General features: G+C 35.3%; 1 protein-coding gene across 2 annotated transcripts in view; it reads left to right on the top strand.

The window, feature by feature from the left end:
* Positions 1-19,596, top strand: part of CNR1 (cannabinoid receptor 1) — a 24,775-nt gene extending 5,179 nt beyond the window's left edge. For both annotated transcript variants that reach the window (XM_034408955.2, XM_034408957.2), the window contains exon 2: positions 12,150-19,596. In XM_034408955.2, coding sequence (XP_034264846.1) covers positions 12,198-13,619 — 1,422 coding nt within the window. In that variant the 5' untranslated portion in view covers positions 12,150-12,197 and the 3' untranslated portion in view covers positions 13,620-19,596. The remainder of the gene's footprint in view (positions 1-12,149) is intronic.

Raw genomic sequence — 19,596 nt, 5'->3', positions numbered from 1 at the left:
ATTTTACAGGATTAACATTTGCGAACTATGATGATTACTTATAATAGCAATATCTGAACCTTTTAATTTAAGGAAAAATTCTGCTTATTATTTCACCCCAAAGTTTAAGATTCTTTATGCCTGAAGAATGTTTTGTAAAGACTTTTCCTCACTGGGACAAAAAATACAGAGAAACCTATGTTTGTTTTGTTTCTAAGACATAGTACAGCTAGAATTTTAAGACAGAGTACATTTTGTACATACACACATTCATGTTGTTAGACATTCAAGTGTTCTTATTGTGTATTTGGTCCTGCTTGTATTCCTGAATACAAGCAGGACCAAATCTATAGGTTTTCAATATATTGTTACAACAGCAGAGTTGCTAGGTACAATAAAAGAACAAGCTATCCCTTCTAAAGTAGCTGCTTGTGGAATTACTACTATGCTATTATAGCTAGCTAAGTAATAATACCAGGATGAAAAAAACTGTGCTTGCTTAAATTCCTTCTTCTGTTGAAATCTCTGGCCTGCTAATATCTCACTAATAAACAAATTAAATACTTGCATTTAACAATTAATTCTATATTGTCATGATTGAATAGTAAAAGGACATTACTAAAGATACTATATTTGTCTCTCAAGCTTTTCATGATCTGGAAATCACTTGATGTCTTTAGCAGTCATGGTTACTGAGTTAGTCATATTCATTGTAAAGGCTAGAGTAGAAGATACTGATTAAGAAACACACTAAAAGTCTATTTTAGTCAGATGGAGTAAATTTTCACACCTGCATTTTAGGAAAGCTGGTAAAATTTTCCTTCCCTTGATGACTCTGTGAAATTACTAAGGAATTGTTATTTTTAGCCACATCAGCCTGTTTTTAACATAGAATGTCAACGGGATGACTCTAGTATATCCATCATCTAAGAAAATCATATGAAATTTATTTCCAGGATGCTGAAAGAAAAAGCTAAAGATGATTTGTTTATTAATATATTTTATTAATTAATTATTACTTCAATCTTCTTCTGAAAGGAGCAGAAAAGTTTACAGGTCTTAAAAACATCTGGACTAGTTTTTAATCCTATAAGTACATAGGCAAATAAGAATGTCTTCCACTATTTCTGAAAAAAGACTGGAGCATAACTCTGGTTTTCAATTGTGATGCTGTCCTTGAGAAGTTCTATTGATGCCCACACACTGGAACTAAACCACCAGTGTGGTAGCTTGCAAAGTTCCACAACTGATTTTGGTGCAGGAGTTAAAAGGTGTTGGAGGACATGATACTTTAAATCTTTAGGTGCCAGACCTTTTATTTTAATAGTGTTCTTTCACATTATATTTCTTACATTTCTTCTTTACACATAGTTTATGTAAGTTTCAGAAAGAGTAGGTGCTCCACATGAAATACTTGGTATGTACTAAAATATGTATAGGTCACAATCCTATACAACCTACTTGAGAGTAAGTCCAATGAAGTCAGTGGAATGTATATCTAAAAAACATGCAGTGCTGAACATTCCTTACTGTTTGGAGAAAGAAGTCTGAATTGATTATATCAAGCATTTCTTCAATACTTGTAAGCTTTTTTCACTGATCCAGTAAACAAATAGGATAATACTTTTTATTAAATAAAATATGTCTATTTTAAATACAAAAATGAATTTATTTTGATATAGGGGGCTAACTGTTTCAAACAGCTGAAACTGTTAAATAGAGTAGTTTCAACTCAGTTTCCTTTTTATTTAAACAAAACGATTTGCACAATGGTGATTCAAGGAGAATATCTTGGAAATATGGCGTAACACATTAATGTACATGATGGAATCGATTTTCCCTCAATAAGGGTGATAACACACACACATTTTAGCTTTAAATTGATTAAACATAGACACTTGTTTGTGAAAGGATCTCCCACGTTTGCCGTTATGTGTAGATTTCACATTTACTAGGAGTTGTTTGTTTTCCTTCTTAAAGGCAGAGTCCATCCAATTGCAATAATGCACTGTAGTTTATATACCGTATCAGTGTACAATTGCAAACTACTACAAGTTAGGTTAAATATTTGCCATGCTCTGTAGTGGTTCAGCAACTTGTTTATCAGTCAAATCTACTTTTAAGAGATATGATTAAGATATTTAGTGGCAACCTGTAACTTAAGGTGTGTGAAGAAGGTAGTATCTATGTTAACTTGCTGAAACTTCATTAAAGTATGCAGATGAGTATGCTAGGCAATACTACCATTCTGTCTTTTTCTAATTCTGTAACTATATGTGAAAAACGTCTTTTCTTCATTTACTTATTTCTCAAATATAAAATTGCATATACTTTTATACCGTTCATTGCTGTAAACATTTAACTTCATGCTTTTGAATTACTTTCTAAACTATATCTTGACAATAGTTTGATACTAAGTATTAATTATTCTAGTCTTTTTCCCCAAATTATTCCTTCCTTTTCTCAAATGTATTAACACTTTTTCTATGGGCTATTGCATGAGATTCCTTTTTCTAACTATACAAATCAACATTTATTAAAATATTCTATAGGAGAGGCCAAAATACAAATACATGTCAATCTTCCATGCCAAATTTGAATGGGAAAATAATCATTATAATTATCGTATTAGTTTATAAAAACAGAAATAATTATATATAACTTTGTATCTCTTACAAATGGTTGATATTCAGGAAAAATAATTGGAAGTATTCCCTCAAACACCAGTTAACTATAAGATTCACTGCCAGTAATCATAAACAATGGTTCCAATTTATCTGAGCCAATGGGCATATTTGACTGCCAGCATTAGGGGCAGTAAGCTGTGATATATCAGCTGCTGGAAAACACAATGGAGTTGGTAGTGTAGTGGTCATGTCTTCCTCAAAGTTTAATTGGCCATAGTGGAGAATACAAAGCAGAGTAATAGGATTTCAAACTGATACACACACACAAATACATACAGTTACATAAACACATACCAGAGGTGGTATTCAGCAGATTCTGACCAGTTCTGGAGAACCGGTAGCAGAAATTTTGAGTAGTTTGGAGAACCGGTAAATACCACATCTGACTGGCCCCGCCCCCATCTATTCTCTGCCTCCCGAGTCCCAGCTGATCGGGAGGAAATGGGGATTTTGCAGTAACCTTCCCCTAGAGAGGGGGGGGATGGAGATTTTACAGTATCCTTCCCCTGCCACACCCACCAAGCCATGCCATGCCCACCAAGCCACACCCACAGAACCGGTAGTAAAAAATTTTGAATCCCACCACTGACATATACATACGTATAAGCAAATCGCTTAAGTTTAACAGTTCATTTGGACATTGATGCTGGATTTTGTCAATATTTTATTTCCAGTAACCAGAGTCAATATTAAATATGAAAGCATTTTTAGAAAATTTAGTTGTCATTATAAATTAAGTTTAAATTGCATTATATGTTTTTGGTTTTGCTTGTGAGTTGCCTTGGTGGATTGGTGCAGAGCTGAGAATGGGGTGGGTGGGGGGTAGAATCTGCTATCAATTCAGCAGCTAGGACAAGCCTATTGTCCTAGCCGAGCAAGACAGTTCTGGACCTATGCCATTAAGGGCTTTATAGGTCATAGTCAACATCTTGAACTGCGTTCAGTAGCAGACCGGAAGCCAGTGAAGTTTATAGAGCAGAGGTGTAATATGGGCCATCCTAGGGACCACAAATGCTGCTCTCGCTGCCACACTTTGTACCAGCTGAAGCTTCCATATGGATTTCAAAGGTAGTCCAGATGAGAGGTGACTAGGGCTTGAATAATTGAGCACAGGGAGTCATGATTCAGGAAAAGTTGCAGCTTGTGCACAAATTGGAACTGTGGTCTCCTAGTCAAACCTGCCATCTGCTCTTTAAGCAGGAGGCATGAGTCCAGGAGAACCCCAATATTGCAAACAGGGTCTGAATTGGATAGTGAAATCCAATCCAGAACTAAAGATGACAAAAATTCAGATCCTGAGGCTCCAAAGCCACTCAATCTTGCCAGGGTTCAGTCGAAGTCTGTTGTCCCCCATCCAGGTCCCTATCAGCTTCAGGCATCATGAGAAGGCAGAGATAGCATACTTGGGCCACCATGTGTAGAGATGTGGAACTGAGTATCATTCGGCATATTAATGATACCTCAACCCCTAGTGAAAGTTGATCTCATCCAAAGGCTTCATGTAGATATTAAGCAGGAGAGGAGACAGTAACTAGCCCTGCAGGACACTGTAAATGAGTAATCAATGGCTGGATCTCTCACTCGCCAATCAACACCGATTGGGACCGACCTTGGAGAAAAAAACTGAACCAGCACAAAACTCTGCTGTCCAGCCCCAATTCGCGTAGCCTGCTTTCTGCTTAAATAAACTGTCTAAAAGAAACAATTACAGAATCTGTGTTTTATGTTTTACAGAATTGATGCAGTTAAGCTTTCATGTGGTATGTTTTAATAGAGATAAGTTTAACATAGCAAATTAGAAATGGATGGTCAGGCCTGTAAATGAAGTTGCTTTCAGATAGAAGCTTATGAATGTGAACAGTTCTCACTTTTAACTAACTGTCCATTTCCTAATACTATATCCTGGTCAATTTTATTAAGATCAAATACAACTTTTATTCTACATTGAATAGTTCAACTTTTTCATATTTTCCCATGTAGTTTGTTATTTTGTTGTCATCTGAGGAGTGAAATTTACTTCATGAGTAAATAATAGTAAGCAGCATGCTTGTCAGTACTTGACATTCAGTGTCACAGAGGGCACAAAGCAAATTGTTCTGGTTTTAGCTAAAGATGCTGCAATGGATTTTTAATTGTTTACACTGCTGCTTCTCCTGTTTTAAATTACTTTAGTGGATTTGCTAGGATGCATTAGCAAGTGCTTCAGATTCCTGTTTTATGCATATATCATATTTTTTGGAGTATAAAACGCTCTGGATTATAAGACACACATTAGTTTTTGGGGAAGAAAACAAGAAAAAAAATCTGCCTTTGCCTACCGGCATCCATCGGTATTCATCTGGCTAGGGTCCTTGCAGCAAACAGCAAACAGCCTGGACAGCTTCAGCACCTTATCAGCACGTTATCGCAGCCTGATTCAACATGAGCAGCTGATTGGTGGTTGGATCAGCCTCCCGGAATATCACCAATCAGCTGTTCCAGGCTGCGGGGATCGCCACAGCACATTGTCACTTCTGCGTGTCACATTTTTGGTCTCCGCACACTCCATTTCTGGCCTCTGTGCATCGCGTTTTCGGCCCACCGCTGATCCCCGTATCCTGGAACTGGCCAAAAATGTGACACGTGGAGGCGGCAATCGGCGGCAATGTGCTGTGGCAACCCCCACAGCCTGGAACAGATCTAAAAAGGAGTGTGCGGAGGCTGAAAACGCGATGTGCAGAGGTCGAAAACAGCTGAAGGGTGGGGGCCGGCGGGTGGGTGGGGCTTTGGCAACATTTGATATATAAGACGCACAGGCATTTCCACCCACTTTTAAGGGGGGGGGAGTGCGTCTTGTACTCCGAAAAATATGATAATATTAATTTGGTTGACTTCAAATTCCATTTTATGTTTTTCTTTATGTTTTCTTAAGATTTTTTCTTGCTCTGAAACCATATAGAAATATTGTCATTAAATGAATTGATAAATGTAAAAAAAGTCTTCAGATTTTAGGGAATTGAGGCAGGGAACTCTTAATCTTCATTGTAACAGTTGATGAAAAGTATTCTATTTAATGTACAAAAGATGTCAGAGAAAGAATAATACCAAATTTCAGAAAAACAATACAGCAAAACCTTGCCTGCAGTATAGGTAGTCCTTGACTCATAACAGTTAATTTAGTTACCCTTCAAAGTTACAATGGCGCTGAAAAAAGTGATTTATGACTATTTTTCACACTTATGACCATTGCAGCATCCCCATGGTCACATGATCAACTCTGAGATGCTTGGCCATTGACTCATATTTATGACAATGTCCTGGGGTCATGTGATCACTTTTTACGACCTTCTGACAAGCAAAGTCAATAGGGAAACCAGATTCATTTAACTAATGTGTTACTAATTTAACCACTGTAGTGATTCGCTTAACAACTGTGGCAAGAAATTTCATAAAATGGGGCAAAATTCATTTAACAAGTGTCTCACTTAGCAACATAAATTTTGGGTTCAATTGTGGCTGTAAGTCAAGGACCACCTATAGATCTCCTTTCACCAAAAGGGATTATACTGCAAGTTGATTAAAGTTTAATTCATGAATTAGTTATCATTCAGTCTGATGCAAAACTTACTCAAGGAAGATCCAATTCTGGACTTAATTCCTAACAATATAATCCTATATCTGTTCAGAAGCCAAGCTCCACTGAGTTTGCTTTGCTTCCAATTAAATGTGTGTATCATTGTATCTTAAATAGATTCGGTTTTAGGAGAAAATAAAAGACAAAAGGAGTCAAAAAGATATGAAAAAGTGAAAAAGATGGATTGATTAGATTGTCTAATAATGAAAGACAACACAAATGGGCATACCAGAATAACATTTTACTGATGTCATTCATGAGTCTAGCAATACCAATAACACTTAGACTTATATACCGCTTCACAGTGCGGTATATAAATACCGCTTATGTACCGCTTACAGCCTCTCTATGTGGTTTATAGAGTCAGCGTATTGCCCCCCAACAATTTGGGGCCTCATTTTACCCACCTCGGAAGGATGGAAGGATGAGTCAACCTTAGAGATGGATGGGCTGTTAACTTCTTCCAGGCTGAAGGCATCATCTCTATTGTTCATTGAGTTCAGGGTGTCTTTCCTCAGTTGCTATTTGCAACAGAATTTATCTCTCCACCTGAATTTTATCTCCATGCTCATATTTAACTACTATTTTCTAATCTCTTAAACTATTAATTTAACTATAAACATTAAAAGATCATTAAATTCCATTCTTTTCTAGAATATTTAGTTTTCTTTTTTTAAGCATATGTTCCGTTGGGTTTTCTCACCACATTTGGAAGAGATGTGTTTGCATGACCAGATTAGCCTTGAAGAAACTAGAGTGTAGGTTAGTGGTTTGAAGGATAGTTTTGAATGTCTCTTTCACACAAAGTAGTGGAAACTCCACAAAACAGTGCACTTCATCCTTTCTAAAGAGTGAAATAAAGCTGCCATATTGCTTCGTGCCTGCTTCTTCTGGCAGGTCCATTAGCTGGAAAAGGCTTCTATGTGTGTATGCAGGTACCAAAGCTATTCCAGTGCTTCTAAGGAGCTACTGCAAGTGCCAGAAGATACATTTTCAAATGCACAATTTATGATACAAAATTCTTTTCCAGCTAGTAGGTTTGTCAGAGGAGGCAACTGAAGACAGAAATGCAATTATATCAAATAAACAAGTTTATACTTTGGGAGTCTTTCTGATCTCAGTGTTAAATATGAACGTTCAGATGCTGCTGGGTTAGATAAATAAATCCTCTGAAATTATAACCAAGCCCTTTAAAATGGTTATTTGTGCACTGATGTCAGCCAGGTTGAAAAAATCTGGAATTCTTAAAAGATAGTTTAGGCTGTGCCCATCACGCAGAATGCAACTGATTGAATGTACCTGGGCTGGCCAAGCTACAGTTAGATACTGGTGCTTGTCAGTACAATTTAAAGCACTGATTTTGAGCTTTAAATCAGATTTGGAGAATATAAAGACTTGCCATTGGCTATGAAACCTGAAGCTGCCCCTTCCTGCTTCAAATATTTAAACAAATAATAAACGATTGTTTTCATTTGTACTAGTCTGTGTATACTTTGAAATATCCTTTTTTTACTTGCCTGCTGCAAAAGGCATTGATTAGCTAATGCAATATAGAAGATATTTTAGTAATCAAGATACATTTCTGAAATGAGCTTCTAGACATCTTTGAAAGTATTCAGAAAGATTCCAAAGAGCTATTTCTTCCAATTGTTTTTTCTTGATTTTTTTTTAGATGGGGGTGATTTTACTTGTAATTAATGTATTTAAAGCTTAATGATTTTATGCTAGCTTGGGGGGGCTGTTTCATTGCATTGCTTCATTATGTTTACTATCTTGAACAGTGCATTCTTAAAGTTAGCCTAAAAAATAAATGAAATGGACTGTCTTTTTCTTATGAAAGAATGCTACCAGATTCTATATTGGAAACATTTATAGTAGAGTCTTTCTAGTGATGTAGTAGTCTCTTCCTCCTTCCTTTTTTTTTCTTGAATCCTTGAGAATTTGGGCGAGGGGGGGTTATTGTTGGAAAAGCATAGTCCTGTGTGTGTGTGTGTGTGTGTTTGTGTATATACACACACACATATATATAATCTTTGTCATTTTGTAGAGTTAATCATCAAACTTCAAATTTTCACTGATAGTTGCAAGGTATATGCATTAAATTTATACAAATAAATTCCAAGAAAATGGATTTCAATGGGAATTGAATTAGTTGTTTTAGCTTAGCTTTAATGTAGTTTTCAGTGTTTTAATAGGTGCAAGTACACATTGCCTGTGATTTGCAATTATTATATTCTCAAAAGCAAACAAAGAAATAAAGAGAAGAGAATCCAGCTGCATTCCCAAAAGACTAAACTCTTTTACTAATGAGCTCCCTTGTATTCTAAAAGAAATTTGTATTTGCAAAATACAGTAACTTGAAAATTACTGTGATAATATAAATGTAGAAATATGGGGGAAATGGGATATCATGGTGGGATTTGCTTGTCATGATATGGTTGATCATGGTGCTTGAACAGTAAACATACAAAGCAGCAATTTGTGGATTTTTTAAAAAAAATCTATGTATATATGTTTATATGTACCTTAAATCAAGTTACTATCTGAATATTTTTCTGCACTTTTATGATAGGAAAAGTTGTAAGGAAGAGTTGGCTGGCAAACTGTTCATTGCAGCTTTGTCATTAAATTGTTTAGCTTCATAAAATATGAAATGAAGTGACATTACTACAATATGCATAGTCAGCTTTAAGAATCTTATATAGCTAATTGAGAAGATCTCACAGCAAAAATTCTTTTTGTTATACACAACTCTGAAATTTTCCTTTTTTTAATGTAATGAGATACACTGATTTTTGTTAAGGATTTCTTTATTTTGTTTCAATAATTAGTATATTTTAGAGTTAGATATATATTGCAAGGCAATTAAATTTGATTATGTGCTATGGATTTTATTAAAATTAGTTGTGAAAATTTAATTAAAAATTCATCATTACGTATTTTAAATCAGTTCATTGGGAAGTTTCTTCCACTTACATTACTGTGTTGTGAACATATTTTAAATTTTACTCAGGTCCATATTGGATTAATGGTGATTCCAGTAAAATCTAGTGGCTAAGCTACAGTGATGGCGGTGTTTCACAAGTCTCAACTGTGAAAAATGTTTCTCTTTAAAATGTAATTAAACAAAATAAGTGCTATAATATAAGAAGCAACAATATGATAGTGGTAAAATAAAACAACAATATAATAATATTCACAGTTATTTATGTAATGATTGTATATAACTAAATGTATTCTAATAATAAAAGCAGAATTTTCTTTTGTAATGTACATCGCCAGCACCTACTGATTTTTACCCTGATTTTTAAAATTCTCATTGAAGTCAGTTATTTTTCAATTGATTAAAACTGGTTTCTACCTAGATAGTCCTTGGTGATATTTAATTCATGCAATGTAATGTTTGAACCACAACTTTAGTAAGCGGAGAAGTTGCCATTTTAGCTATAAAATAGAAAAGCATTAGGTAGGTTCCAAAGGAAAAAATAAATCAGGAAGCAATGTCCTCAGAAATTTAAGAGACAAGTTTATTAAAGGAGAATAAAGCTGGAAAGCATGAACAAATGAAATATGTAAAAAAAAATGGTACAGCATATGACATCTGACTATCACATATTGGTTAGATTCACACATAATGCTATACTATAAGAGGATTGGTTTGGTTGTGGTTTAGGGATGGCTGTAACCAATATTGTTGATAAATCCTGGTTTATAGCTGAGTTTATGTGAATCTAAAAATTGTGGTTTCCTTAGACCAGAGTTGAGCAAAATTACATAATATGATTGTGAACACAGTTGATGATTTTGAACCAGCTTGATAATTCTGTAACTGAAGCCTTATTAAAGCATACAACTTTATGTGTGTCTTCCATTAAGTTTTACAGAAGACAAATAAATGATAGTTCATTTAAGAGAGAGAGAGACAGAACTGTGTGTCATGTAAGATATTTAACTTAGATGCTATAATTATGTTTAAATAGGACATTGAAATAATATACCATACTTGACATATGAACGTTTTTTAAGAAGTAAATATCAGCTATTCAGAACTTTTAAATATAAAGTAATGCAAATAATAAATTGGGAGAACCATTATTGGGGGAACAAGAAGCATCTCAGTTTAGCTCTTCTGTTTTCTCTTTGTACCTTCTTTGGTTTTGAGGAAAGGCCTTTCCTGAAACTGGTACTTTGGGATATTTAACTTAAGTTCCAGAAGGTAATCTTAAAAACAATCACTGGTTCAGAAGAACACATTGAAATTATTTAATAAATAAATAAATGTATACAGTCCCCTTTGAGCTGAGGGTAAAGTTAAAGAAGTTAATTAACTATTTGTTTTAACTTAAACAAATAATTATTTTTAACTAAGTTAAAATTAAGTTGAACCTAGTTAAAGAACAGAATAATTTATGCAGAGAAGTGTTAAATAGATGTGTAGGAAACATTACTATCCATTATTTTTATTTTCTAAGTGAAAGTAAAGGGTTCATGTGGAGCCAAGGCATTCTTGTAAATAAAATCATGCTAGAGGCCAGGACTTTATTTTTCAGCATGCCTGCTTCCCATATTTTGAATTCAAAGAATAAAATAAATACATTATTTATTAAAAAAGGTATTCCAAGGTACAGCCTGTTCTCAATCTGTGATCTGGATCATGAAGATTAATATGTTCCCTGAATACTAACATACAGCTGAGAAAAGGTGTCATTCCTTTAAGAGCCTTGAACAAATGGTTCCTTTAAGAAAGCAACTTTTTTTTTAATAGGATGGAGAAACTTGAGGAAAAAAACCCAGGTTTCTTCAATGGATACGAGAAAAATGTTATACTCCTCTGGGGTCTGAAGTAATTCTTCTTGAACAGTTTTTAACCTTGCATGGTCATCTTCTGCTCCTATTTATTATAGAAAGTATTATATGGGATAGCATATTTTTTTCACTAGGTTTGCATGCTTAGATTTGCTTTAAAAATATTACCTACTTTAAGATCAGATACTGTATGAGGTAAATAGTTGAGAATTAATATTATCCAGCAACCCTGAATTGATTTATTTTGAATCTGATTATATTGATCAAAGCTGGAGGAGGACTTAAGCTTCTGCTGAAAGTGTTCATAAAATTTTGACTCATGTAACTGAGAGAAATAGTATTTATCAAAGTGATTTGATTTCTGCCTTGATTATACATGAATAATAGGTTTCACTTGTATTTTATTATATAGCAGTATCCTATGATTGGATAAGAGAGGAGCCTTATGATAGTAATTGAGCAATATATTCTATGGAATATTCAGTAAAATGATCTGAATCATGTACAGCTTTTTAGGCTTTTCTAAAAACAGCTTATCATATGTTGTATTAGTTTATCAGTATTAAGGAAAATAAAAATACGGTAATGGAAAACTAGGGGGAGGAAAAAGGGAATAAGACAGAGTGTGAGATAGAAAGGGGGAAAGAAAAAAAGGCATTGACACTGTACACGTGTCTATATGGAAAGAGTATAACTGAAAACCTGCTCTTGTTTCAGTATTCTGCAGCAACCATTGGTGTTACTGTATTTTAAAAAACAGAGATCACTGGCTTATGAAATAGAAACAGGAAAACATTTTAAAACATACACAATAGCAATAGAATACTTTAACCAAAACAAATGTGTACTGTAATATTTCTGCCCTAAGTTTTTAATCATTTCACTGCATAGAAAAATATTCTAAATATTCTGCAATTTAATTAATATTCATCTGCTGTAAATGTGAGAAACTGATTCAATATTCAGTAGGGCTAAGCGCGCTACTCAGTTAAGTTGCTTTTTTATTTCTTACTTCTGTTCCAACTTTGCATATATTTATTTAAGTTTGGTTTTCTCCCCAACAGGACTGTCTCAGATTTTTTTCCAACACTGCATAACAGCCATCTGGGGTTATGAAGTCAGTCCTAGATGGCCTTGCAGATACAACCTTCAGAACAATTACAACAGACCTTCTTTACATGGGTTCTAATGACATCCAGTACGAAGACTTTAAAAGTGACATGGCCTCCAAATTAGGATACTACCCACAGAAATTTCCTCTGTCTTCTTTTCGAGGTGATTTCCATCCCAAAATGACTGCAGGAGAAGACGCCTCTTTAGGTGCGCACCCATCGGATCAAATCAATATTACAGATTTTTACAACAAAACCTTGTCCCCCTTTAAGGAGAATGAGGAGAGCATACAGTGTGGTGATAACTTTATGGACATGGAGTGCTTCATGATTCTGAACCCCAGTCAGCAACTGGCCATTGCAGTCCTGTCCCTCACCCTGGGCACTTTTACTGTTCTGGAAAATCTTCTGGTTTTAATTGTCATCCTGCAGTCTCGAAGTCTTCGCTGTAGGCCTTCTTACCATTTCATTAGCAGCCTGGCAGTAGCTGACCTCCTTGGCAGTGTAATTTTTGTCTACAGTTTTGTTGATTTCCATGTTTTCCATCGGAAAGACGGCCCTAATGTGTTCCTTTTCAAATTGGGTGGAGTTACAGCCTCATTCACTGCTTCAGTTGGAAGTCTTTTCCTCACGGCAATAGACAGATACATATCTATACACAGGCCCCTCTCCTACAAAAGGATTGTTACCAGGTCAAAGGCTGTTGTAGCATTCTGTGTGATGTGGACAATAGCTATTGTAATAGCCGTTCTCCCTTTGCTTGGTTGGAATTGCAAAAAGCTCAATTCTGTTTGTTCAGATATATTCCCCCTAATTGATGAAAATTATCTGTTGTTCTGGATTGGGGTCACCACCGTACTCTTGCTTTTTATTGTTTATGCCTATATGTATATCCTCTGGAAAGCTCACAGCCATACTATTAGGATGCTCCAGCGTGGAACTCAAAAGAGCATAATAATTCATACTTCAGGGGACGGTAAAGTGCAGCAGATCACTAGGCCAGAACAAACACGTATGGACATTAGGCTAGCCAAAACCTTAGTCCTCATTCTTGTGGTTCTGATCATCTGCTGGGGTCCCCTACTTGCTATTATGTTGTATGACGTCTTCGGGAAAATGAACAAGCTTGTCAAGACTATCTTTGCCTTCTGTAGTATGCTGTGTCTGCTGAATTCCACGGTGAATCCAATTATCTATGCTCTGAGGAGCAAGGACCTGAGACATGCTTTCAGAAGCATGTTTCCACCTTGTGAAGGGACCGCACAGCCTCTTGATAATAGTTTGGAGTCTGACTACCAGCACAGACATGCTAACAATCCAGGCAATGTCCATAAGGCTGCTGAAAGATGCATTAAAAATACAGTTAAGATTGCTAAAGTGACTATGTCAGTCTCTTCAGACACTACTGCGGAGGCATTGTAAAACAAAGACAACGTTTGGGAGAAGGAAGTGAGAGAAAGCAGGAGAAAATCGTGACTTCAAAAATGTATTTTTTCTCAAATGTACCATTTTAAATTTTACTCTTTTTAAATGATTTTTTTAAATTAAGTAGTAGCCCTTAAATTAAGTAGTACCCCAAGTTCTATAAACAAGGACTCAGATTTTGTTTTTAGAAATGGATTTCTCAATTGGCAAAATGTAAAATGACTAGTAATTGCTTAACCCTATTATTATGTACAAAAACATCTCATTAATCAATGAGAGAGGTCTATATGCTAAGGGAAACATATTAGATGTTGAGTTGAAACATGCACAATACTATAATCAGATCTAATGCTAATTTTATAATTGCATTTAATTTCGGTATGAAATACATTAATGGTAAGTAAGTTTTCATACCATCCTCTCCTCCAAATGCAGCAGTACTGGACCGTAAACATTTTGTATTATGTCTTGTGAAATGTACAACGTTTACTGTATGTTACTGATATTCGTTTACTCGAAGTGATTAAGTAGATTTATGTAGATGTAATGTAAAGTATGTGATGATGTAACCTTTTCACCCTATCATGAAAATACTTCCCGTACTTTGAAGAATTTCTGTGAGGTATACTGAAAATTTTATGTTCTTAGTGTTTTTAGTGAACTTAAAGGGAAAGGCTTTACATTGGTTCTCTTCACATTTGAAATCCCTATGAAGCCTGAAATTCCTATACATGGGAATAGCAACAACAACAAACTATAACAAACTTTTTCTTTGCAGAAGAAAATTATATTGCTCAAACTGCAAAAAATAATTTTTAACAGATCATTGGCTTTTTGTTGGAAACGGTTTATGATGTAAGAGGCAAGATATCAGGCATTGGCTTATTTAACTGGAAATGATTTCATCTGGCCAGTTGCTAGCAAAGGATCTCCAAAGACAACATGTGACCAGTGTACAAAGTTATCACTGTGATATATACTTGAAATGTGTTGCATTCCTAAGTCCCTGGTTTCAATGCATTTTGAAAGCTGAGATGCCAAACTCTAATTTTTGGTCACAAATAGATAAAATGTTGCTATCGTACTTCTTAAAATATGTGGATATGTAATTACTATCTATGTATTTGTGTAAATTGTGTGTGAATTCTAAATAACTGTAGGTTACATTAATATTGTTAAGATAAGAAATTGTGACCAAGTGTTTTCTTACATTTGTTGTTGCATTCTTTGCACATGAATTCTGTTTTTAAAAGTGAGTTCTTCCAGCCAAATCCATAACAAAAATTCAGCATCGTATTGGAAAAAAATCCAATCTGATACCTAAAGAAAAATAATGTTCTGGTATTAACAAGATAGTTTGCTAAGAAGACAAAAGTGCTGATTGGCTTGTTGTTTAGTCAGAATAATTATAAAAATGATTGAAAAAGCAAACTATCACTATGAACAAATATAGAAAGCCTAAAATAGACGTTTGCAAGTGTCAGAATTAAGCCACAACAGCAGCAAAATGAGGAGAAGCCTGTTTGAAAACCTCCAAATCTTCATAATCTCTGCCAGAATTAAAAATGCATAGATAGAAATTTAAATGCCAAACCTTAAAGGACAGAACGAAATATGCAAGCCTTAAATTCCTGATCACAAAATAGGAGTCTTTGGATCACCATGATCTAGCCAAGATGACTTATGCTTGGAAGTAGATCTTCATGCTGTGAATCCTCTTATTGACCAGGTTATATATGTGGAGGAAAATGCTACATGGACAGTTTCCCTTTCTGGAGTCTTTTGGTGGTTTAGAACTATCCATAGCATCAGGACACTAAACCCATTGTTATCCACTGTCAACCTAGTAGGTGTATAAATTCAGATCCTTATATGCAACAGGACTTACAACTACCATATGAAAAGATGATTGGTCAACAGATAAACTGAAACCTAAAATATTAGAAACCGGGAATAAATAAATAAATTTAATTTCATTGATAAGCAAAATAAAGTGCTAAGTTCAAAAGTAGCACTTAACCAGTGATACCCAGTACAGTAGGACCTTTTTTCTTATGCTGTTTGCATGGAAGATTTTTATTTCAGGAATGTAGAAAGGGAATGGGTTCAATTTCATCTTCATCTATACTCCTGACATGGTTGGCATCTCTTGTTTGATCTTCTTCCATTCTCTTCTTACATACATACATACATACATACATACATACATACATACATACATACATACCCAATAAAATCCTTGATGTGGCTGCTGTTGTAATAGATTAAATCCTTAGGAAGGTGACCCAGAAGAACATGGGCCCTTCTCCGAGAAAGAAAACACCAGCCTACTCTATTGATGTTCATTGTCAGGAATTTCTGCTTTTTAAAGAGCAAGATCAGTTATTAGAAATGTCTCCCCCCACCCCCATCTGAAAATTATAGTTACATATAGGCTGGATACATACTTTATGCCAAGAAGAAGCCATAATGTGGCTTGTTTTATTATAGAATATGAACCCAACAATTCTGGCTTGCGAATTCATGGCTTTGCATGTTATATAAATCTAGCCAATTAAACAAATTCATACTTCATGGTCTGAAGATGAACCTAGTTGCAGACTAGGATTTTTGATAGCTTTGAATAATAAGGCTTCTGTTTTATTCAAGAAAAGATGCAGAAAATGGAAGAAGCATACATTACCTTTGATGTTTCCTTGGGCTGCTCCTGTTTTCATGACAAAGGGGACCTAGCTAATGAAAGAGGCTATGATTACATTGATAGTGCCTTATTTTTTTTTTATCACACTAGTTCTATGGCAGAATGAAAGAATCATGAAAATTAGCATTAAAAATAGCTTTGTTACCTCCACATAGTAATTAATGTAGGTAGTAGCAATATATAAACTTGTTACAGTAGCAGGAATTCATAGAGTTGTAGTCCAATGTACCCTGAGGGAAGAGATAAGAAGAAAGCTAATACGTTGTATTTACAATATTAGTAATTGTACCTGAATAGAGAAGAATCCAAGACTGGTGATCTAAACATGGGTTAATTCAATCTTATTAATTAGCTGGGTCACTAGAAGATAAATAAGAATTCTATTCTGATGAGCAACCACCAAAACAGTCCCAAACAGGAACAGAAAAAGATACCTCTAAACAATATAATTTTGGCTTATTGATTAATATCGCATTACTGTTGGGCTGAGGATAAAAAAAAAGTCACTGTTTGAATTTGAGAGATGCAGCAGGGTAATTAAAAGGGACTAAGCTGATGCTTGGCAATACATACATGAAATTTAGCACAATAAATATGTCCCATATCTTCACAATTTAGGAAGGTCCAAAAAGCTGGCAGCTTTCATATCTTACCCTATGGTCAGAGCTGTCCATCAATTAAACAGCAAATGTTGCAGATTAATTTCGTTGAAATATCCACTGGAAATTCTTACACAGAGAGAGAAAGAGAGACTGGTAATAGCTGTTCAAGAATTCAAGTCCCCATAATAGACAATTAGTATGAGTCTGAACATAGACTAAATGGAGAAGGGAACAAATTTTGTTACCTGTATGCGCTATAGCCATTGCTGACTAGGTAGAAACTGATGTAATTTGAAGTGAATATTTTCTACATCAATAGGAACAGTTTTTAATCTGAACATTTAGGAGCAAAAAATACCCAAAGTATAAAATATAAAAGTATTTCAAGAGCCATTTTTAAACTTAATTCTTGTGACTTTAATGCAAAGTTGTGTGGATTTCTGTTTTATGTATTCAAGTTGCTATCTTTTGTGATTAAAATAAACTTTGGGACAATGGGGCTGTCATGGCACTTACCATGGTGCTTATTGATAAAGAAACAACTTCCTGTGAAATACTATGTCCTCATCAATATATTCCATTTAAGTAAATAAGTATTTTTCCTTTAAAAAGCTGTTTTTACACGATGTACATTATAATAACACCATTTTGCAACTGAGCTGGCTATGGAGTCCCTACAAAATGAATGCTAAACATAATTGTTGCTACTTTACTTAGATTAGCTGCTTTTAAACCATGCTTTAGGGCAGCTATTCTCAAAACACTTGGGAAGGGAAACATCATTCTGGATGGGGAACTTATGATTCTTCTTCATAGCTAGTCATTCTGAAGAATGCTAGATTTCACACAACTCTAAATTAGGGATATAAACATTAGTGGGGCCACGTATCCACGTTTTTCTTCATTTCTTTCTCTTCCTCTCGGGGATGAGGAAAAATGCAAATATTGTCCATTTGCCCGAGAACAGAGCTTCATATGTTTCAGTACATGCGTTAACAGAGCTTTGGAAATAAGGTCCTTGATTCCAAGACTGGATATTTCATTTCATTGTGTATTTGTTAGTTGTATACATCCTGAAAAATCCATACTCCTGTTGAGGAATCTATAGAGTAGGATGCGTGTATGTATGCATGCATGCACGCAAGACAGTTTTCACATCTAAGGCAATATACTGTGAATGAAGAGGTTCATTGACTGCATTTTATATATTTCTTACCTACTTTTAAAAGTTGTGGTCTTTCCGGCAGCTTCTGTTCCACAGGGGGCCATTAGTTCTTATTCCTGTGCAGGGACCACAAGAGCCCTTAGATAGCAGTAAGGGACAGTTCCGTTTTCTTCCTCAAATGTACCTGAAGGAGGCAGGTGAGGCTCAGGGCAGCTGAATAAAGCTGCACTTCTAGCATGTAGTTTGGGTAGCATTAGGCACTGAATGGCCAACTGTTCTCAGACTGATCACACTGTTGATCATTCAGCCACCTGGTGCTAGGCAAGCCCTTACTGTGTCGTTCCTTATGGGGTGCCTCAAATGGCATGCCCCTTCCAATCCATCTTAGTCACTAATTGTTTTCTATACATTTTGCCAGGCATCCCTGCCTAAATGGAGTATTTTCATTCCCAGAGGCGCCGTATGTCACCTTGATAGAGGCTGGAAAAGAGGGGGGTTGCAGTATCCTTTGATAACCTGCTTGTGATCCTCCAAGATAAGCCATTTAGCCAGCCATTGTTGGAAAAACAAAGCATTTAGACCAGATAGGCTCTAGTAGTCTAGTCCACCCAATCAATTCTCCTGCTTTAATGCAGCATGGGGAAGCGAAAGCCTTGTTTAAGAAGGTCTGCTAGGAGAAGAACCGTTCCTTTGGAAAATGTTCTCCCCAAATGCTCACATTCCCTGCTAATAGCCTAGCAGCTTAACCTTCATTTTTTCATAGTTGCCCGCCCGCTCTCACAAAGCGAGTGGTTTCACGACTAAAAATTATGTGTATTAACTTTAAATGTTGTTGTATATCTGTACCAGAAACCATCAGTGTTATTATGTAGAAATTAGATTGTCCCTCATCTTAATGTACATTTGTATATTTCTTATTCGATGCTGTGCAATCACTCTGAATTTCTTTTTTCTTGCACTGATGAAAATGCCTCTTGTATAATAAATAAACTTCTTCCTGTGGTGAATGTATGTAAATAAAATTAAATAAAAACATTTAAAATGTCAGTTATACAAGCAGTGGCCTGAAAAAGGGATATCTGTCACAGCTGAATGGAGAAATCAAGTTGCTATGACATCTGAAAAGTTCCAGGGATGCAATGTCAGAGAAAGTTTTTCCTTGTAATAGCTAAGTTGGTTTTCTGTAGCTTTTTATTTTCATTGTTTCCAAGTGAAGAGCCTAAAACTCAACAATGTCTGTAAACCCAACATTATAACCTTCTCCTTAAAGTACACTGTGTTGTTAGATGTTTGTTTGAGCTGGTAGCACCCCTTGCAACTGCTGCGATACGTTTCTGTTGGCGATTTGTATATTACTTTGTACATGAGTACTGGTAAGACTGTCATGAAAAGTAGCTTCTGCCATTAAACTACCTATAGCGGAATAGTATATAATGTTACAAATGTGTTACTACCATGCCATATTTTATTTCTCCAGTGTAATTAAACTTATTTATTTGAAATCAA

The sequence above is a fragment of the Pantherophis guttatus genome, chromosome 1, assembly GCF_059756535.1.
Source record: "Pantherophis guttatus breed Tessera chromosome 1, ASM5975653v1, whole genome shotgun sequence".
Classification (NCBI taxonomy): Eukaryota; Metazoa; Chordata; class Lepidosauria; order Squamata; family Colubridae; genus Pantherophis; species Pantherophis guttatus.
Note: the sequence above shows the minus strand (reverse complement) of the source record. Positions and strands in the feature narration are given on the sequence as shown.